Here is a 22,246-nt window from a genome sequence, read left to right as displayed (position 1 = left end):
TCTCATGATGGTTAACAAATGATTTTTGATCGTTTAAATCCTGTTTCACGTATGTTTGAACAATAAATATTTTAGACCCATTAATTGATTTTTGCTGAAGAACCTTCTTCCCTTGACAAATGAAATTCTAGAGGCATGTTGGGTTCATTGCCAGTGGATGTTGGGGTTTGCAGTGTAAAATCGTGCTTTCAGGATCTCAGGAGTGGCTTACCTAAGTCGTCCTCACCTGCAGCTGTAAATGCTCAGACCCCAGGAAGACTGGAGGGTCAGAGCAACCCTTCCTCTCAGCGGACAGGTTTAGGAACCCACCCTTCCAGGGGTGCACGGCGTAACTGACAAGCACCTTGGCATCTCGGATCTGGCACGCGTGGGCCCTGCTGGGCCCCGTGGGCTGTGGCGAGGGGCTGAGTTGGAGCTCCGCCAGGGTGACAAACTAAGGAGGCAGTCAGAACAGAGGCGGGGCGGGGAGGGTTGTGTGAGGCCAGGTGCCCTGCGGGTCAGAGTCGCTACCTCGCTTATCCAGCACAGTGGCCAGAGGAGGCCAGTGTCCGCTCCGTCATTGTCCCCTCAACAGGAAAGAGTAAGGAGTAGTCGTGTGAAAGAAAACAGGCTTCCTCTCCCCGTTCTGATGATGGGTGCCTCCGTGCTTCACACTCCTCAAATGCTTCCAGAAGAAAGCAATTCAGTTGAGACTTGTGATGCATTTTCATCCTCGGCCCTCAGAGTCCAAGGTCGTGGGAGTTCAGGACGGTAGGGCCCTCTACTTCCTTTGTTCCCATTCTGAATTTGCCACTCACCTTTAATATTTCTTGTCCTCCTTATTTATTTTTGAGAACAGGAGTGCGGGCAGGAAGGAGAAGAAGCAGGGGAGAATAAACAAGGTTGGTAGTCCCGCCTTGTGTGCAGATCCGAGAATTAAGAAAACATAAATCCGTACTCACAGAAGTCTCCAAAGGTCGGGCTTTAAAAGAGCTCTCCAGAACCGTTGACTTGGACGTGGGAGACAGGCCGGTCGCCTTGACAACCTTAACGAGTTAGTAATCTTTCCCGGGCCTCTGTGTTGTCACCTGTAGAAGGAGGGCATGCGCACGGGCGACCCCAGGTTTCCATCCAGCTCCGTGAGACCACGTCGTCGCAGCTGCTCCGCGGCTCACTCAGCAGAGGTGCGGGCGACCGCGATGACTGTGTGTCACCCGGTGGGCTGGGGCGGCGGGGCTCGCTGGAGGTGCGTGGGGTTGGCGAGACACTGCAGTTGAGGGAGGTCATTGTTGGCCTACCTGCCTGACATCTGTCCTCCCGGTGAGACAAAGCCGCCCTTTGTCCTGCTCTGGTAGGGGGGGCACCAGCAGTAAATTTAACTGTAATTCTGCTCTTCTTGCCAATTTTTCTTGAGCTACCGTTTTTGTATCTGTTTGTTAAAGCCAGTGGATAGTTTAAAAGTTCATGACTTCTAAAAAAAATTTTTTTTGACATGTGTTTATTCTTGAGAGACAGACAGCATGAGCAGGGGAGGGGCAGAGAGAGAGGGAGGCACAGAATCCGAAGCAGGCTGCAGGCTCCGAGCTGTCAGCACAGAGCCTGATGCGGGGCTCGAACTCACAAACCGTGAGATCATGACCTGGGCCGAAGTCGGATTCTCAACTGACCGAGCCACCTGGGCGCCCCAAAAGTTCATGACTTTCACGTTCAAGTTTTAGGACTTCAAATTTTATGACTTGCCTTTACTAATTATTTAGAGGCCATCCATCTCCAAGACTTATAGTAACAACAGAGGGACATTTTCTGGCAGCTGTTTGCCTGTTAACGCCTGTGAAATTTTTCTTGACTCGTCTTTCAGCTGTATCTCCCCTGCCCTTTGAGCCCCAAGCCCACACATCCCCTTCAGCTACACAATCTCTGTATCCGTGGGAAACACACTGGGGTAGAGAGAGCTATTTTAAAAGCATGAATTTCTCCTATTATAGTCAAGTGCTGCTCTAGGCAATCACGGTAACTTTTGAATTTCCGTTTCTCGAGAGCGAAGCATTTTTCAGGGTGGTGGTATTGTTTTTGGTGCCGCAGCGGTACTGTAAGGTAACTCAGATGATAAGTTTTTGTATTTTTGGCTTTTATATATTTTATATTTATGGCTGGTAGAAGAGTAGTGATTCCTGCTCACATGCATAGAATTCAGCGTCCTAGAGCTTAGAGGGGCTTCAGAGACCATTTTGTCTACTCCCTAGATTTTACAGATGAGGGCATCTGAGCCCAGACAGGGAGGTAACTTGCCCAGTGATCACTAGGCTGGAGGCAGTGCTGGACCAGACTCTGGGTCTCCAGTATTGCTGTGCAATGTGCTCAGGGGCCCCGGGCGGGCGTTTGCAGGGCGCTCAGTCCAAGGCTTGGGTGCTCTTGGTGGTCACGTGCAGGTTTTGAGCCTAGGGTTTCGGCAAGGCTGTTTGCTTCCGTTTGCGCACAGAGCTGTTTCGCTGTATGTCTTAGTAACTACAGTTCTCCTGAAAGCAATTACTCTTTTTAAGATGAGAGTGCTGTGTATCCAAAAGATTTTCTTTGGGATGTTCAGTGCCCCCAGAACAGGGGGCAGTGGTGTCCACTTTGGCTAGTGATGCTGTCGGCATCAGCCCGTTTGAGATGCCATTCTCCCAGTGCTGTCCTGGGGGTCTCCACTGGGCTTTTTTTCCAGCAAATAGGATCAGGTAGGACCCTGTGTAATGCCAAGAAGAATCCTGTCCGTGTCTACAAGATCACCGTCTTGTTCGCATGCAAGGATTTCCACGGAGGTGAATTTCCATTTTTTATGCGCTTGGCCACACAGCTGTGTCCATAAGGAAGCCAGGACACAGACCTAGGAGGCCTGCCTCTCGATCTGTGTGGTGGTTGTCATTTAAACCACACAGTACGTGGGTGGGTCCATTATCAAAGGAGTCCTCTAGGCTCTGTGGTTTCCTCTGTTCACCGTCTCTTGTGTTCTCTGCGTCCCTTCGACGACTCATGCCTGCTAAGCATCCCGTGGTTTTGCCCATGCCGAATTCCTCGGCTTGAACCACCCTTCCTCCCGATTCCCCACCTGTCCACACTTGCCCATTCATCTCGAATTTAGAGAACATATCCGCAAACCACGTCGATCCCCAAGTGAGAATCAGTCGCTGCCCTCCATCCTAGGTCTCGTGGAATGTGATCTCCACATGTCCGTGAATTTGTTCTACCTTAGGTTCAAGTTACCGGTTGATAGCATGGCCCCTGCAACGCATCCTTGTAACTCTAAGGGAAGGTGCCGTGTCGTAGCCGCACATCTTCCACGTGGGTTTCGTTCTAAAGCTCTTTGTGGTTGAATAAATGAGAAAAGGAAGGAATGGAATAATATTCTTAATTAATAAATTTTCCATGATAAGTGGTATGTATACATTTGGAAGCCTTTTTTTTAGAAAATGTTTCCAAAATGCCTAACTGCGTCGCCTTAAAGAGGACAGTCTAGAGAGAATGTAATTGACTTCCTTCAGCAATGGTGGAATTTTCACGGCTTCAGTAGTTCATGGTAGATCAGACGAATTAATCAGCTGCTTGTACCAGTGCCCGCTTTGAGCCAGGCAGTGTTCTTGGCACCAAGAATTTAATGGTGAGCAAATCCAAGCGTCTCGTCTCATGAGCTTAATTCTAGAAGTGGTGGACGACAAATTAGTAAGTAAGTAAATGACCAAGATAATGTCAGATAGTGAAAAGGGGGACTATGATAGAGGGTGGTAAGGGGGGGCTCATGGTAATAAGGGTGATGCAGCGCCTGAGAGCGCGACCTGGGATCTCACACCTGGGTTCAGAGTGGAGCCAGCCGTGGCCATTTGGAACCAGAGCTGTGTAGCAGAAGGACCTGCCGGGGCAGGATTGGATGTGATGTGCACCAGGACAGATGAGGCCAGGACAGAGAGACTGGCTCACAGTGAGGTAATGGGTAGTTAGGAGGCAGGGCATGTTTAACCTTGTACGGCCGTAGGAAAGCATTTTCAGTTTATTATAAGCAGAGTGGGAAGCCAGTGGAGTTTCAAGCCGGATGACACAAAACCTGGGATGTTTCAAATATCGACGCACACACAACCCTCCAATATAGTACGTCAGTACATCTTAGTATGGCGGTTTGTCTCCCTTGCCACCAAAGTCAGTGTTTTACATTGTTTTTAATTAAAGAGCCTGGATATTTGGGATTTTTACTGCATAAAGTGTTCAAAAATTAATGAAATAGTAACACTTTTCCAACTTTCTACTTGCTTTGACCAGCTAACCCTGCACAATAAAATGAGTACGGATTTCTTTTAAAAATAGCACAGTTACACTCCTAGCTTCATGGACGAGGCACCAGCAAGAGGCTGATTGATGGCGCTACCTGGAATGGTCTCTGTGGAGGAGATAATCTTTCAGTTATCTTAGGCTGATGACATGATATTTTCATGTTAAAAATAAAGTAAAATTGCCTTCACAGATATTTTTCCCGTTAACTCCATTTTTAGGTTTCTTGGATCACAGGGAACAAGAAGGTACCAGTGACCACGGGTTCTGAGATCAATCAGCAGTGAGATTGAGGCCTGCACCCTGTAGTTAGAAATTACACTCGGCAGTGACGACTATAATTTTGTCATCTGTCTAACGCTGGGGTTGGCTCCTGAAAGTGGGTGTTGATAGTGACATCTAGTGGATCTTGGGTAGATTAAGATGACCTCTAAGGTAATTACTTGTCTAGTACTGGGTGAAGACCCAACCCCGTTTTCACCCTTCCCACGTTCTAGAACGTGAACGTGTGTGCTCTGTAATCCAGTTTGGTGTATCTAAAACACGAGACTATCAGGAGTTTTGAAACTTACTTTTTCTTCCTGTAGACCGAAGATCCGACCATGGAGCGACCCTATACATTTAAGGATTTTCTCCTTAGACCAAGAAGGTGAGGCTTTGGGGCGCTGGTGTCCTTCATGCTTCAGTCATTGGTTTTCTCTGAGGAAGATTTCGGCTTCTTTTCCCTTTGCATCTTTTGTTTAAAAAAAAAAAAAAGTCATCGTAAATATGAAAGTTATAACCAAGCCGTATCCTTTATAACCAATTTTCTTCCATCACGCAGTCATAAATCTCGAGTTAAGGGATTTTTGCGATTGAAAATGGCCTATATGCCAAAAAATGGAGGTCAAGATGAAGAAAACAGTGAGCAGAGAGAGGACATGGAGGTAAGTTGCAGAACTACAGGCCTCGGTCTGTTTTCCTTGCACCAGATCATATTAGTATCTTATTTAGGACCTAGCAGTTTAAGGACATAAAAATGGATAGAGCTTAACTATGAAAACAACTTACTGAGTCTGTGCATCTGTGATCAACTACTGACATGTTTGGTTTTGGTTAAAAAAAAAAAAAAAAAAAAAAAAAAAAAAGTCAACTTCTCATTTTATGTTACAGCACCCATAACGGAAGAGGCTTCTCCTTATAAAATGCCATACCCATATTTCATTCATAGCCCCACCCCGATGAGAAATTGTGCGCACATATTTCATTCCCTTCTTTCTTTGGACTTTCAGCTCGTTGTAAATTTCCTCACAGCGCTTGGAATTGCTTCAAAGTGCATGAAATGGTTTAGAAAGTCTTTTCCAAGTTGTTGTTGTTTTTTTTTTTAATGTGTTGGGCCCCCAGGTGATGTGTTAGGAAAAGCTCTCCTCTAGAAATACCGTTTGGGAAGTAGCTGTCCAGAGGAATTTTCTCTTTCTCCCCCTCCTGGCATAGCTGCCTTTAAACTCCTTAATCACATACCTACATCGTGGGTCCCAGTGCACGTTAGCGCACACTCCTGGCGGTGCTATTTTGTTAGATTCCCGTATCGTTCTGCAAATGGCCGTTAACCAGGACGCCTCTGTGGCCAATTTCCACATCTGTTCGCAGCTGTCGCATATACGCGGTACGTGAATTATGTGTATGGGCAAGTTATCGGAACCCTCCGCAGGCCAAGCGTTCATATTTCCGGGCAGTGTTTCACTTGGGTGCCTTCATCCCTCTGCACGGGGAGGAGTTGAAGTGGGTGGTAGGGATGTACGAATGTGAAGATTTCATAAGCACATCGACAGATTTTTATCTCGAATCCAAGGAATTTTTTACACTCTTCTAGCTCTCCAACTGCACTAACCAGTGAATTACTCAATTTTCCAGTGACTTTACTAGGGGATGTCAGGAAGGAATACTTAATGCCTAAAATATGTGTGGCAAAAATGTCACTCTTAACTCTGGTACCATGAAGCCTGTTTCTGTGGTGGCCGCCAGTGGGGAGCGCCTAAGTGGAAAGCAACTTCCAGACTTCTTCGGTTCTCGCGATTGTACTCGATGCAGAATGAGAGCCTCGCCTGCCTCCATCGCTGTCCTCCCTGGGGAGCGATGGAGCCCGGGCCTCCTGGCCCCTCGTGCCGTGATCTCTGTTAGAACACACGTGCAGTATGGCTTGGCGCCCCAGCTCCCTTTTACCTTGTGGGGGTGTCCAAAAGACAACAGCTGTAACGTGACCCATGTCGCTGGCATGGCTCTGTCCGGCCCTGGCGGCCTTCGGGTCAAAATAACAAACATGAGCATGAAAAGAGGCTAATGCGGCTTAACACAACAGACTGGACACACCCAAAGCTGGGTTGATCTGTACAGTGCGGTCAAGTTAGAAGGCAGCACAGTTAATTGGTCATTGCTCCGAATTCTTTTTGAGACTCTACTAGAATTGATTTTTTTTTTTTTTTTTTTTTTGCGAATTTCTTCCCACGTGGCATGTGAAGCCACCAAAAGAGCCAGGGTGCGAAGGAGCAAGGAAGAGGGACCCAGAGCACACTGCGTTTGTTTTTTCCTCGTGTGTGAAGGGCCCACCTCAACGGTCTTCATGTGCTTTTATTCCGCAGCATGGCTGGGAGGTCGTGGACTCGAATGACTCGGCCTCCCAGCACCAGGAGGAGCTTCCCCCGCCTCCACTGCCTCCCGGCTGGGAAGAGAAAGTGGACAATCTGGGTCGTACCTATTATGTCAACCACAACAACCGGACCACTCAGTGGCACAGACCAAGCTTAATGTGAGTACCGTGCCGTGGCTGGGGATGTGTCCGTGTACTTGGAGGTTGGACCGTGGCGGCTCTTGGGGGCAAGGTTGGGAACTCCGCCTCGCCTCAGAAAAACGTAAGATGTTTTGCCCTACATGCGGACACGTAGAACAACAGGGTTACTCTTCATTTAAAGAGCGTGAGAGCCTGTCGGAATTTGCACAATAAAGAAGCAGTTCTTTTCCCTGGATCAGGTTTGCCTATTTTAGGTATGAACTAATTCATTTTAGACAACGTGGATACACTCTTTTACATAGGTTCCTGACATACTGAAGTTATTTTCCCCACATTTATCTTACGTATGGCAGTTATATCACTTCCCTGGTCTTCAGCTTCCTCTCCTGACGAACCCAGATTGGAAAACGGCAAACAGATTGGCTGTGCAATCTTCTCTTCAGTTTTTGGCTTTTAGTCCCTTTAATTATTTAATTCGGAAATGCCACGGTTTTTTTTCCTCTTTGGGAAATCTATAAATCATCCCCGTGATCTAACTAGACGCCCATGGCAGGGTTGCAGACTCAGAATTAGTCATTACTGTGTATTCTAATCCCTCACCAGCGTCAGGGCCGTAGTGAAATGATTACTGTTTTGTTCATGCAACAATTTTGTATTTGATGGTAGAGGATAAACACTAGTTAAACCTCAACTATGTTCGAAAAGGATTTGTAGCAGCTTGTTTCTAAATCATAGTATATGGCAAGACCTGAATCTATTAGCATACAGTAAAAGGCAAAACAAGTATTCAAAGAAGGAAGAGGGAAATTTGAGCTCCTAGCAGCCAAGATGAGGAGGGTAATTATCAATGCATTACATCATTTTCAGTATGTAATAAAAGCACGTATATTGGATGAGATCATTTTTTCTTTAACCCAGACTCTGAAGGAAATTTGCTCTCGATGGTTTTTTTTTTTAATTTTTTTTTTTTTAACGTTTATTTATTTTTGAGACAGAGAGAGACAGAGCATGAACGGGGGTGGGGCGGAGAGAGAGGGGGACACAGAATCCAAAGCAGGCTCCAGGCTCCGAGCCATCAGCCCAGAGCCCAACGCAGGGCTCGAACTCACGGACCACAAGATCATGACCTGAGCTGAAGTCGGATGCCCAACCGACGGAGCCACCCAGGCGCCCATTTTTTAACGTTTATTTATTATCAAGAGAGAGAGAGAGACAGGAAGACACAGAATGTGAAGCAGGCTCCAGGCTCCGAGCTGTCAGCACAGAGCCTGACGCGGGGCTCGAACCCACAAACTGTGAGATCACGACCTGAGCCGAAGTCGGACACTCAGTCGACAGAGCCACCCAGGTGCCCCTCATGATGGTTTTTAAACAAGTGGTGTCAGCAGTGTGATGGGTGATAGTGTTGTCAATAATCCTTTAATCTTTGGAGGTTACAGAGAGATTCTGTTTATGACTGAGGGTGGGGGAGGTAGCCAAGAAATCTAGTCCAGGTTTTGAGTTGGAGAGAAAGCTTGTCTGATCTGCATCCGTGAATAGCCGGTCCTTCCTAAGCCCCCAGGTGGGTTCCGTTGAAGCTCAGATGCACTTGGTCGGCTTTGGACCCGGCTCATTATTCACAGGACAGCGTAAATATCCACACATCCAGATGATCATGAACTCTTCTTTGTTGTAATTTTGTACCCCCCAGAGAAATCTAAATGGAAATGGTTTCGTTCTTTTATTTTTTTATTTTCTACTGTTTTCCTTTGATTACTGAACATAGCTGTTGTGAAACCATTTGAACCCACTTGACTACTCTTGGTATTTGTAAATGTTTTTAAAAAAAAAAAAAACTTGGACCCTCTCCACACCCCCTGCCCCGCCGCCAGGTAACATTGGTTACTGTAAATGGTCAGGAGTCTTGAATCAAGAATTTTGGTAGCAATACCCTAAGCAAGGCACCATTATCTTCCTTTGCTAAACATTATTGAACACATAACACCCTGTGGGGATCAGAGTGTCCTACGACTGTAGCAAAGTGACCGCTAACAGCTCACAAAGAAAGAAATACTAATGGCCAGTGCATATATGGAAAAAAGTTCACCTTCATTAATAATCATGCAGACTGAAGTCTGTTATTTTGGGATAAATGGAAATACTTGCTTTCTTACCTCCCAGAGTTGTGAAACCCTAATGAGGAAACTTCTGAGAAAACACTTCATATTGTTTTTGTAAACACACTACCGTGGGGGCATTGGCCCAAAGAACTAACCCAAAACAAAAGAGATCATTTGTGCAGTGCTGGCTCATCAGTTGTCCAGAACGACATGGGAAAAATGCAGCCCTTAATCCAAGTTCAGGTTCACATGTAGTTTAGGGAGGGGTCAGTGGCATGACTGTCCCTATGAGTGAGGCAGCTATGCCAAAGAGGCTGAACCAGGAAGGACGTCGGCAGAGCTCAGGTGGGGCCCGGGGAGTGCCTCTTTTCCAGTGGGCATGTCTTCTAGAAATCCTGAGAAAAGTTAGATAAGGAAGAAGAATTAGTTTCCATAGTAACCTCTTCATCCCACCCGAACGGTCTTGAGAGTTTGAGGTTCTTTCTCCTTAACTTTATTTCGCCAAGTATTATGGTTTTTTTTTTTTTTTAATGTTTATTTTTTGAGAGAGACAGAGTGTGACTAGGGGAGGGGCAGAGAGAGAGAGGGAGACACAGAATCCCAAGCAGGCTCCAGGCTCTGAGCTGTCAGCACAGAGCCCGACTTGGGGCTCGAACTCATGAACTGTGAGATCATGACCTGAGCCGAAGTCGGATGCTCAACTGGTTGAGCCACCCAGGCACCCCTAAAGTATTGCTTTGATTCAAACTTAATTATTTTCGTAATTCAGTTTTTACAGAATACTGCCACAGTCTTTTGGGGGGAAACTGATATTAAGAAGTGCCTGTTAGGGACACCTGGGTGGCTCAGCTGGTTAAGCACCCATCTCTTGATTTTGCCTCAGGTTGTGAGATCGAGCCCCGAGGCAGGCTCTGTGCCGCGTGTAGAGCCTGCTTAAGACTCTCTCCCCCTGTCCCTCCCCCGCCTCTCTTTCTCAAAAGTAAATAAATAAAATGTTGTTTTTTTTTTTTTTAAAGCATTAAAAGGCTGTATCTGAGGAAATGAGACAGAGAAGTGATGGCCGTGTGCTGAAGGAAAGAATTAAGACTGTCCTTGTAACTCATGTGTTACCCAGTTCCCTAGGCTTGTGCTCTAGACTTCAACCCCCTGAATAACCTCACTGACAGTTCGTTGCCCTCCGGCTGTCCTTACAAGGTCCTTCTCCACCCTGTCCCTTGCCAGATTCCCCACCCACAGTCCTAAGCCTACGGTGTATTAAGTGGCTGGACCGTTCACAGCTGCTTCCTGATCACTCTCTCTTCTTGGCCCCGTGGATGCCCCGATGCCCCCCCTGCCCAACCACCGAAACAAAACTAGAACGTGTCCCCTTTCCTGTGGCTGCCTCTACCTTCCTCTGGGAGAACCGCGCTTCTGTTCAGCTCTCAGTGAAGGACCTCTGCTTCCCCCGTGGTAGCAGGGAGCATGTAATACTCTGGCGGCCTGTGTGAGCAGGGACTATGTTCTCTTACTCACAGATCTACCCCTAGCGCCTGGCACAGAGTAGGAGCTCAGCAAAAAAGTACCTTGTGACGGAATGAATGACTACAAGTGAATCGCTTCTCAAAGTGATGATAGGCGCACGGTTTGGGGAACCGGTGAGGCTGGATACGGAACTGCAGGGTGGAAGGCTGACCACAGAGTGATCCCTGCACTCTCAAGTCTGAGGGCAGCTTTTTAAAGCACCTCTGATTTTAGAATTGTCCTGACCCTGTTTAAATGTAAACGGAAAGGTTTTTGCTCCATAACCCACAATTTTAGAAACATGGTGAAGGAACGGAATTAAGGCTGTAAATGAAGATGCGCTTTAGAGACTCAAACACTTAACTCTCTTACCTCTCTTGCAAAATACTTTGTACATCTTCTGTCTCAGCAACAATTTAATCACATTTCAGTAACTGGGCTCATCGTCACATTAGTGTGTACTAATGTCCATAATGTAGGTGAGTGTCAGTGATCTGACACACTGATCTTAATTGACACTGAACCTGACAAATTGATGGTTTATCCTGTCTTTAGCCACTTGCATATTGCCCATGAAAATCAAGTGAAGGGGCGCCTGGATGGCTCAGTCAGTTGGGCATCCGACTTTGGCTCAAGTCATGATCTCACAGCTCGAGAGTTCAAGCCCTGTGTCGGGCTCTGTGCTGACAGCTGGGAGCCTGGAACCTGCTTCGGATTCTGTGTCTCCCTTGCTCTCTGTCCCTTCCCCGCTCGTGCTCTGTGTCTCTGTTTCAAAAATAAATAAACATTAAAAAAATTTTTTTTTAGGGGCGCCTGGGTGGCTCAGTCGGTTAAGTGTCCGACTTCGGCTCAGGTCATGATCTCACGGTCCGTGGGTTCGAGCCCCGCGTTGGGCTCTGTGCTGACAGCTCAGAGCCTGGAGCCTGTTTCAGATTCTGTGTCTCCTTCTCTCTGTGACCCTCCCCCGTTCATGCTCTGTCTCTGTCTCAAAAATAAATAAACGTTAAAAAAAAAATTTTTTTTAAATCAAGTGAAGAATATAGATAGATGAAATTAATGACTGAAGAAAATTAAGATAACTATTTCCTAAAATATTTTCTTGCCCCCAGTAAAATAATTTTCTACTTTAATCTGTCAGCTCAGAAATATTTTTAAATGTTCATCTTCCCATTAGTGACTGTTTCTAGTTTCAGCTCATTCAGTTGCTTAATGACACGCAGGCCTCCCTTGTGTGACTCTTTTCACTTCATCAGTGAAGACCATAAAAGCCCAGGGTTGGAATTTCAAAATCAGAGGCAACCTCTCTATGCTATTTAGTTGTGTCTGGTTCACGCTGATTACTAAATTATATGAGCATGTGGCATAAGGGAGATTTGCATAATTGATTTTAAATGTCCCTCCCCCACTTTCTAAAGTAAGTCCTTCCAGAATAAGGAATTTTATATACTTCTAAGGGATACAAAATGCAGACGTGGTAATAACAAAACCTTATTTCCTCTTAACCTTTCAGAAGTCCCTGGAACACTTCAAGTATGTATTAGGCCCTGGCAGGCAGCATGCAAACATTAGTCACTCAGCGTTGACTGAATAAATGCTAACTGAATGTATGATATTTCAAGTGAAGATTTAAAATTCTGATGAAAGTCTTTCATAGATGTATATAAAATATATTAAGGCCAGTCATTAGGAAGGGAAATTGCTTCCATCCTTAATAAAAAGGGAAAGGATGATATCAAGTTTCCTTGGCCTTCTTAGACACTACTAAAATATTTTACATATTTCATAAAGAATTTCATTCTGGTCATTTTCCTCCTAACTATTTCTCTGTTCTGTAATAACTTAACTTTTCATAATCGTTGTGTGCTGAAGAATTGAATGTCCTATAAAAATGACCTGTGGCGGGGCACCCGGGTGGCTCGGTCGGTTGAGCATACGACTTCGGCTCAGGTCATGATCTCACAGTTCGTGGGTTCGAGCCCCACCTCGGACTCTGTGCCGACAGCTCAGAGCCTGGAACCTACTTCACATTCTGTGTCTCCCTTTCTCTCTGCCCCTCCCCCGCTCTCGCGTGCTCTCTCTCTCAAAAATAAACTTAAAAAAAATTAACAACAGCAAAAAAGACCCGTGGCAACACAAAATCACAAATGCGACATTCCATTCTCTCACCTGTCCGACAAAGTGTCAGTTTCTATCATTTTGTTCCGGTGGTTTCAGAAAAGGATCGGTATCCTTCTGTGCCCCTTAGTGTTAATCGTCTTCTCTCTAGCCATAGTTTTGTCAGTTTCTCTGAAGGTATCTCAAAGTACTATTTTTTAGTCTAGTTATAGTTTAATAAAATTAGAAAATACACAAGATTGTTATTTCTGTGACAGTTCCAAGGTTTATGTATTAGGTACACAGATAATAGCAAAACTTCGCTGACTCAGATTTTAAGAAGTAATTATCATTCTAATGTGGATTACATGAAAGCTAACCTGCGTTTACCAGAAGTTAAAAATGTAAAGGTGTTTGTTGGAAATATTCAAACTGTCTCAGAAAGGGGCAATGAAGAGTACCCTATTTATTTGCACACAATGCTGCTAGTCACAAACTATTTACTATTACGGGGGCCAGCAGGCTTTCTGTTGGCATGTAGTAGAAGTTTGAGAGATTAGAATGTTTTAAAACCCGTGTTTTAGGGGCGCTGGGGTGGCTCAGTCGGTTGAACGTCCGTCCGACTTCGGCTCAGGTCATGATCTCACAGTCTGTGAGTTTGAGTCCCGCATCGGGCTCTGTGCTGATGGCTCACAGCCTGGAGCCTGCTTCCGATTCTGTGTCTCCCTCTCTCTCTGCCCCTTCCCTGCTCATGCTCTGTCTCTCTCTGTCTCAAAAATAAATAAAAACATTAAAAAAAATTTTTTTTTAAAAACCCATGTTTTATAGGAAGAATCTATAAGGAGGGCCCTTGATTAATACTATGTTTTGATTAGTCTGAAATAACATTTTTAAATATTTTCAAATGTTAACTTGCAGCATCATTTCTGTTAACCGAATATGGTGTCTTATTGAAAGAGTCTGATTTTTCTTCGCAAAACATTTTGACATTTAAACTTCGACTCTAAAAGCCGGCAAGTAGTATTTCTCCCAAAGGATGATTGCCTGTAATTTACTGCAGCAGTTTTCAAGATTGAATTGATGTTTTCAGATCCTGAATTAAGAGAGATACATGACACACACACACACACACACACACACACACACACACACAAGTTGCTGTGTTCTTCACATCCCACTTGATTTGGGAAATGATCACTTGATGTCTGAGTGAATTTTTTACAGTGGTTTAATAGGGAGAAATACAGTGTCATCCTGAATGATCCTGAGATTCTGTCAAAATGAGATCCGCACAGCTAAAAAAAAATTCATGTTAAAAATTTCATGTTGGGTCAGGAGCACTTCTCTCCAGATCCCGGCTTTGAGTTTGTACTATTTCTGCTCCTTGGCCAATCGTTACCAACCTAAAGTTGCTGCCTCGTCATTGCTGGACTCTTAGAGGGGCCACCACTGACTGGCCCCAAGTCAGTCACCTGTCCTTTGAGAAGCCTGCCTTCTCACTAGAGCAAAAAGATGGAGGGCTGTGATTTCTTTTCTTTTCTTTTTTTTTTTTTTTTTTGAGAGAGAGAGAGCAAGCGAGCGGGGAAGGGGCAGAAAAAGAGGGACACGCAGAATCTGAAGGAGGCTCCAGGCTCTGAGCTGTCAGCCCAGAGCCTGACGTGAGGCTTGAACCCATGAACCGTGAGATCATGACCTGAGCCGAAGTCAGACTCTTACCGACTGAGCCACCCGGGCGCCCCAGAGGGCTGTGATTTCTTAAACGCTAAAGTACACTTTGTGCTATTTGCCTGAAATACTCAAAACGTTGTGCTGATGCATTTAAACGCGCTGTCTCCTTGACTGAGATGAACCCAGAACTATCCTCCAACCAGTTCGTATTGGGCGAATTCCCACACGTAACGGCCAGCGGGTGGTCCGTGTCGGACGCGACGGCGGCCGCGTTTTACTGGGTGGGAGGCCTCTGGCGAGCGCGGGACTGTGGCGGAAGGCGCCAGATACCCACACCGGCTGTCCCGTCTCTCTCTCCCCCTCGCCCCATGCTCCCAGGGATGTGGCCTCCGAGTCGGACAGCAACATCAGGCAGATCAACCAGGAGGCCGCGCACCGACGCTTCCGCTCACGCAGACACATCAGTGAGGACCTGGAGCCGGAGCCCAGCGAGGGCGGAGACGGCCCAGAGGTAAGACGTCCCCACGCACCCTCTGCCGTCCGCAGCTCCTCCTTCCCGTGGGCTCCACGTGGATTCTGTGTCCTGATAGGTTCTCACGGTAAATGCTGTCTAAAAATTCAAGATGGTGGCCTCACAGCCAACTGACGACCGTTGGGATATCAATTTAGGAAGTGCATGGAAAAGTCAAGTTTGATGAATACGTGTACCCGTTTGTTACAGAAGGGACTGACGTTGTTTCTAGAACACATTGGAAATCTGAAGATATTTTCACCTTACGGGGGCGCCTGGGTGGCTCAGTCAGTTCGGCGTCTGACTTCCGCTCGGGTCGCGATCTCGCGGTCCGTGAGTTCGAGCCCCGCGTCGGGCTCTGGGCTGACGGCCCGGAGCCTGGAGCCTGTTTTGGATTCTCTGTCTCCCTCTCTCACTGACGCTCCCGGATTCATGCTCTGTCTCTCTCTTTCTCGACAATATATAAACGTTAAAAAAAAAAACAAAAAACAGAAGACATTTTCACCTTATTATTTACCTGCCCCCAGAGTCTAACTGTATCTTAGTGAGTGGCAATGTGGTTGTCATAGGTGAGCAATTAAATGACGTTTGGGTACCTCGTTTGGGTACCAAATACTTCTACTAAGGAGTTTTGACATCGTGAAAGAGATTTATTGCCGGGAAAATAGGAATTTGGGTGAATTCAGAAACGTTTACTATTTTTCCCCTTAAATGTTTATGGTAAATTACGGGGCGGGGGCGGGGGGGAATTATGAATTGAACAACAAATTAGCAGTTACCAGTTGTGGAGCAATTACTTCTGTGCGGTCTTAACAACTGTGTTTACTTAGTAGAAATCCATTCTGTTTAGACAGTGTTTTATGAAGATCATTCATAAAAATATTGCAGTGATCAACACTGGAAAAGCAAAATCAATGATGCCATAATGAGTTCACTAAAAGTTACTTAATACCACTGTTTAATTACAGCTTATAGTATCTCCGCTGCTCTTACAGTGACTCCTCAGCACTTACAGTAAAAGAAAATCCATGGAAGTCATCCATGAATTTCTGAGAACATTTTTAACCCACCCATGTAGTAACCAGTACTAGAAGTAAGTCACCACTCAGAGAGGTGGTGTTTTAAAGGGGTTAAGACCACAGCCCCTAGAACCAGGCTCCCTTGGATCCACTCCTGACCCTGCCACTTCCTAGCTCTGTTCTCTTTGACAGGTGACTCTCTGTGCCTCGGTTTCCTCACCTGTCAATTAGGGTAGTAGTCACATGTTCCTCAGGGTTATTAGAAGATTGTGTGCGCCTTAAATACTCAGTAAATGTTAATTATAGTTATCACGGTGGTGGTGGTTGTTGGCAAGGTGACGAGAGGATCCCACGCTCCTTCCATTTACCCCAGCATCTTGTTCCTTGATAGCCTTGGGAGACCATTTCCGAGGAAGTGAACATCACTGGAGACTCCCTCAGTCTGTCACTGCCCCCTCCGCCGTCCTCTCCAGTGTCCCGGACCAGCCCTCAGGAGCTGTCTGAGGAGCTGAGCAGAAGGCTTCAGATCACTCCAGACTCCAATGGGGAGCAGTTTGGTTCTTTGATCGTAAGTAATGGTCTTGTTTGAATGAGAAGTTGAGCAAATATTTTATCACTTCTTGTCATTTTAAGAGACTCTTGTATGCAAATAATGACCAAGGTCCTTCCATCTCCCAGAGAACTCTGACCTTTTCCAAAGTTCCCCCTTCCTCAGGGGACAGAATTAGTCCAAGCAGGTGAGAATCTTTCTTGATTTGTAAAGAACTCCAGAAGAGTCCATTTCTGTTAATATCACCTTTAACCTTGAATTTCTCTTCCAGCCAGAGGCTCGTAAATAGTGCCTCCATCACAAAGGTGGTTATTTCACAGGGGGACCTGGGAGACATCGGGCCTCTTAATTAGTCCTCTTAAGTACCCTGCTGCCCACTTTATCGTTCTCACTTCGCAGATGAAGTTTAAGGGACCCATCCAAGACAGAGTTAGGATGGGAGACGGAAGACGTCCCCTAAGTTCCAGAGTGTGAATCCTTAAGAAAGCTTATGCAGCTGAGGCACGGACCTCAGGATAACATTTGAACTTGGGTTCTTAACCATCAGGGAGCCTCTTCCTAGAAACTTCAGATAGGGCTAAGCCCCAGTGAGAAGCAGCACAGTGAGCATGAAGACCTCCATGTTTGATAACACATCGTGGAAGGGCATGAAAAGTCCATAGAAAAATGCCTGCCTGTGAATAGAGTTGAGAACAAATGCAACTCTCCATGTTTCTCGAGAAATTGAACTTAAAGATGTATAACAGTAAATGACAGTGGTCACTGCACAGAAAATGGCATCCTAGAAAAATAGTGATTATTACAACCGTATTGAATGTGCACGGATAAGAGGACTACATCTGATGTAAAAGCAAGTAAGCGCTCACAAGATTGTTACTCTGTCGGTTATGGTGTTTTTACCATTGGCCCGTATTATGTGAGTTGCAGTGATTACTCGGTTAATGTGGTTTTATATTAAAATTTTGCAAATGTTCTGCAGAAAGAGACAGACCACTGAGATGAAAATCTAATACTAAAAGGGCAGGGAAAAATGCTATATGTGGGATATTTGAATTGGTGAAAACTGTCGCTGTGGAAACAACATAAGCAATGAAGCCGTGTATTGAAAACCAGTGGAATGTCGTAAGCAATGCAAGAACCTAAGCAGATGCACACCTGTAGCCTACCAAGAAAAAACTCCTCGTTTTCTTCAGCATGAGTATTAAGTGAGCATCTCTAGTTCTTTGTATAGGGACCACCTGCATTTAATCACTGAACTTGCACACAATATCTTTAAGATCCAAGTGCAAGAGTCCGTATTATTTTAAGATGGTGTTGAGTCTGATTCAGCTGTTCAGTGAGAATGTCTTGGAAAGGGAACACGAGACTCTCTTTCAGTTTCGCTTGTCAGGATCACTCTGTATTCAAGGACAGCAGCATGAACTTTTACTAAAGAAGGAATCCTTCGTGCTAACCTAACCATTGTGGAAGGGCCTGAATAGGCCCCCGTCGCTGTCACAGAGTCTTTCTTTGACCTTACCCCCTTTTGCTTATCATTAAAGTGAGTACTGAAGTATTAAAAACGAGTACCTACAGACTTATCCCATGGACGAATCTGCTGCCACTTAGATACTTGGCCTTTGTGTGTGTAACCCACTGCCATTCTATGATGGGGTCTCTTGGCTGTTTCTCGAAAAAGATCGACAAATACAAACGAGTGAGAGGAACACTGTACATCACACACTAGATGTTTTAGAGGAACCTCGCTATTTTCCCTCATTCCTGTTCTGTGCGACTTCAACTCGATTCAGAAGCTAAAATTGTAACTGACCCTTCGGAAGTAGCACAAGACCACATTTGAGTTTTTTGGCCTTCGATTCCAACTGATCCTTTGTCAATAGTAATGTTTAAGAACCATCTATATCAGTATTTTTTCCTCTATTCACATCACACTAGAGTTTGCCCCAAGGTTGCATCCCAGAGCAAAACGCAAGACTGCTAGCTTCCTGTTGCCATTTTTTTTACTGTTTTATTTATTTATTTATTTATTTATTTATTTATTGTTTTTATTTATTTTGGAGACAGAGACAGCGCATGAGCAGGGGAGGGGCAGAGAGAGAGGGAGACACAGAATCCGAAGCGGGCTCCAGGCTCCGAGCTGTCAGCACAGAGCCCGACGCGGGGCTCGAACTCACGGACCGTGAGACCATGACCTGAGCTGAAGTTGGATGTTCAACTGGCTGAGCCACCCAGGCGCCCCTTTTAATGTTTATTTTGGAGAGAGAGAGAAAGCATGAGCAGAGTAGGGGCAGAGACAGAAGGGGGCGGAGGATCCAAAGTAGGCTCCACACTGACAGAAGAGAGCTCGATGCAGGGCTCCAATCCACGAGCCATGAGGTCATGACCTGAGCCAAAGCAGGGTGCTTAACCAACTGAGCCACCCAGGCGCCCCTCTAGTGCCAGTTTTTTTTATAACATCTATTTATTTTTGAGAGACAGAGAGAAAGCATGAGCAGGGGAGGGGCAGAGAGAGAGGGAGACACGCAATCTGGAAGCAGGCTTCAGGCTCCGAGCTGTCAGCACCAAGCCCCACGCAGGGCTCAAACTCAACGAATCGTGAGATCATGACCCAGGCCAAAGTCAGAAGCTTAACCGACCGGGCCACCCAGGCGCCCCCACCCCCCTTTTTTTTTATTTAAAAAAATTTTTTTAATGTTTGTTTATTTTTGAGAGAGAGAGAGAGAGAGTCCGTGAGCCGGGAAAGGGCAGAGAGAGAGGGAGACACAGAATCCAAAGTAGTCTCCAGGCTCCAAGCTGTCAGCACAAGAGCTTGACACGGGGCTCGAACTCACAAACTGTGAGATCACGACCTGAGCCGAAGTCGGGTGCTTAACCTACTGAGCCACCCGGGCACCCCTACTGCCATTTCTTAGAGCAGCAGTAGAGTGTTACCCTGGCCTTTTGAGTCCCCTGTCCTGTTTTGGCCTCTTTTTCCTACTTTTGCTGTTACTTCCTCCTAAGGACCAGTCAGAATTTCTGTCTGCTGCAAACACTCGTAATGACACATAAGATTACCCACCCGACTGCTTGAGGGATTACTCTCATGGCCCAGAAGAGACGGTGTCTCTCCGAATCATCTTCTCACATGAAAGAACACTCAATAGGCTTGAGTGACTTAGTTTTTAAACCAACGAAGCTTGTTTCTGGGCCTGTGTTTTCACGACGCTTCGTGTCCTTTCCCCCCTTCAGCAAAGAGAACCGTCCTCAAGGTTGCGGTCCTGCAGCGTGACGGACACCGTTGCCGAGCAAGCTCATCTACCACCGGTAACCCACGCCCCTTGCCAGCCATCCGGTTGGCCCTTGGGGCTTGTGTTTGAAATCATCTGGGCTACTGAGGAAGAGTTTTTCCTGTGTAAATCGGTTCTCTATGCAAACGAGAGACCGGATGATTTCCTAGCAAATTGCCCAAGGAAAGTGGATTCCGAATACAAAGAGCTGTATTAGTCTCTGAAATGCTGAAAATTTCATTGCTTTGCTTTTCCACCCAAATTAATACCACTTCTGATGTGCTTACTACTTAATCAAAAGCGTATTAACAATTCGTTGGTTTTTTTGGTGTTTTTTTTTTAAACTTACTGAGTTCCCAGCACTGTGCTCCAGTCGCACAGGAATCCCTTGGAACAGGAAGAACTCTTCCGGGTTTGCAGGGCGTGGTTTTTCTCATCATTAATGGCCTAAGCTCTTAACCCACAAAGCGCCTGTACTTTTCTCTGTTAAACGCAGCTCTGCTGACTACTGAACTGGCTACACTCTGCTCCCCCCTCTACTGCAGTGTTTAGAACTAGCAGCAAATACGGAAGGATGTCCTGTGTTTCCCAATATGGGACAAAAATGAAAATGAACGTGCAAACTGGAAGGCAGACCAGGACTGCCTCGAGAGACATTTGGCGTTTACGTTACAATTTTTTTTGTAAATCTATTTCTCCTTTTGGAGGAGAAAATGTTTTGTGGTTTTAGTATGTTCAACTTGTCTGACCTTATCCAGTGTGGTTTTTTGTTTTTGTTTTTGTTTGTGTTTTTGGTTTTTTTTTAGTAATACAAATCCTTGATTATTTTTTTGGCATTAATACTTTTCTATGAAATTAAAGGGAAAAAAGATCGTACTTAGAGTTTTTGCAGTCATGGTATCTACCCTGTCGTGTATATTTTTACTACAAAGGGTATTGTTGCCTGGGTTTTAGTCTTTAATGGTAACAGAACGGGTTCATGAGTACACTGGTTAAGTGAGTAATCAACACGGCAGACTGAGTTTGTGGTGCACATAGAATGGGCTGGTTGATCAGAAGCTTGACAAGCGCATGCTTTCTGGGATGGTTTTAGTACGGGCGTCCCCCAAAACCAGAATAATCAGCTGTGATATCCTTGGAGAGGGGATCCGCCTCAATCTGATGATTCCGTGACTTTCCTTGATGAATTAATGGCACTTTCTCTCCTTTTCAAAATCAGTTTCAATTTTATTTGCCCAAAAAGCTCACTTTCCTGGAAACTATTGATTCCTCCCTCTTGCCTTGTACCCTGTAAAGCTGTAAACTCACTGATCACCAGTGGCCTCTTATTCAAATTACGAGTTTGGCAGATTTAAGAATCCGCTAGTTATTTAACAGTAGGGGCAAAACCATGGTGGTTTTCAATTTTTTTCGAATAATACATCTCACGTTTCTGAGGTTGTCAGTTCACTGTTTACCCGAATCATGTTGCAAGCGGAGCCTTCTCTGGGTGGGAAGGCGATTGCGTTTCTCTTTTTCTTCTGGTCATCAGTGAGTGGTTGCTCAGCTTTATTTGAATAGGGTGGATTTCAGGGATTCAGATCCACATCACCTGCCTTACTGGCTGCATCACCAGCGATTCCTGATTCAGTAAGCAGTGGGTGGTCTCCCTAAGTGCATTTCACTGATGTAAATTGTCATTCAACAGCCAAGTGCCCCAGCTAGGAGAGCGCGTTCATCAACTGTCACAGGTGGTGAGGAGCCAACGGTAATGATACCCTTGATCAGACATTCACGACAAAACCGTGGGTTGGTTTTTAACATTGTGCACAATGGTGAATGTACTCTTTTTTCTTTTTTGGGTAAGATCAGCTTCTTTGTGCCGCGGAGCTATACGTGTGAAATTCACTTTCACGTAGTTCAGAGGTACTGGGTGAGACGATTTTTAGTTCCCTATCGTTTTGTTAGGAATACTGTCAAGGTTCGATTAAGTGCATTTAATTTGACCATTTGGAGTGTGTTTCTGCCATGCTCGTTTCGGCAGCACATATACTAGAATGTATCTCTGTCTTGAGTGTTTGTACTTCTGATAAGCTTTTCTGATTTGTTAGAATGCCCGAGCAAAATAATTTGGTTGGAAGAGGATAGGGAAGCCACAGGAACTACATGCCGTTGTCCCTGTGGATTCCCAGATGTGCGCACAGCCAACCTCTCCCGTCCGCTCCCTGTACCAGATTTTAAACCCTGGGTTAGATTTGTGTATGGTGAGCGTGAATCTTGCTCTGCTACAAGGAGCTCTGTTCACAGGAGTGAACGAGTATTCGTATAATTCAGGGGGAGAGAGAGGAGGGAATATAATGAAGAAATTTAAAATTTAGTTTCTCTAAGCCAAGTATCTGTTACTCTTGCTCATTATTTTAAATAACTTTTGGTATTGATGTTTATGGGTAACTTGAACAGGACTATGTATTTTAATTGCCTGTTTTTTGCATGATCCCAGACAACAGGCTAGCTT

The 22,246-nt window shown here is 45.5% G+C and overlaps 1 protein-coding gene across 14 annotated transcripts in view; it reads left to right on the top strand.

Moving 5' to 3' along the window:
- The window catches only part of NEDD4L (NEDD4 like E3 ubiquitin protein ligase), a 343,799-nt gene that overhangs the window by 262,240 nt on the left and 59,313 nt on the right, over positions 1-22,246 (top strand). For 6 of the 14 annotated variants that reach the window (XM_058691969.1, XM_058691970.1, XM_058691972.1 and 3 more), the window contains 7 exons: positions 4,866-4,927; positions 5,102-5,204; positions 6,897-7,063; positions 14,785-14,917; positions 16,328-16,504; positions 19,715-19,789; positions 21,440-21,499. In XM_058691969.1, the coding sequence (XP_058547952.1) occupies positions 4,866-4,927; positions 5,102-5,204; positions 6,897-7,063; positions 14,785-14,917; positions 16,328-16,504; positions 19,715-19,789; positions 21,440-21,499 (777 nt within the window). The remainder of the gene's footprint in view (positions 1-4,865; positions 4,928-5,101; positions 5,205-6,896; positions 7,064-14,784; positions 14,918-16,327; positions 16,505-19,714; positions 19,790-21,439; positions 21,500-22,246) is intronic. The other 8 variants (XM_058691971.1, XM_058691968.1, XM_058691966.1 and 5 more) reach the window with 3 other exon arrangements.

The sequence above is a fragment of the Neofelis nebulosa genome, chromosome 11, assembly GCF_028018385.1.
Source record: "Neofelis nebulosa isolate mNeoNeb1 chromosome 11, mNeoNeb1.pri, whole genome shotgun sequence".
NCBI classification, from domain to species: Eukaryota; Metazoa; Chordata; class Mammalia; order Carnivora; family Felidae; genus Neofelis; species Neofelis nebulosa.
Note: the sequence above shows the minus strand (reverse complement) of the source record. Positions and strands in the feature narration are given on the sequence as shown.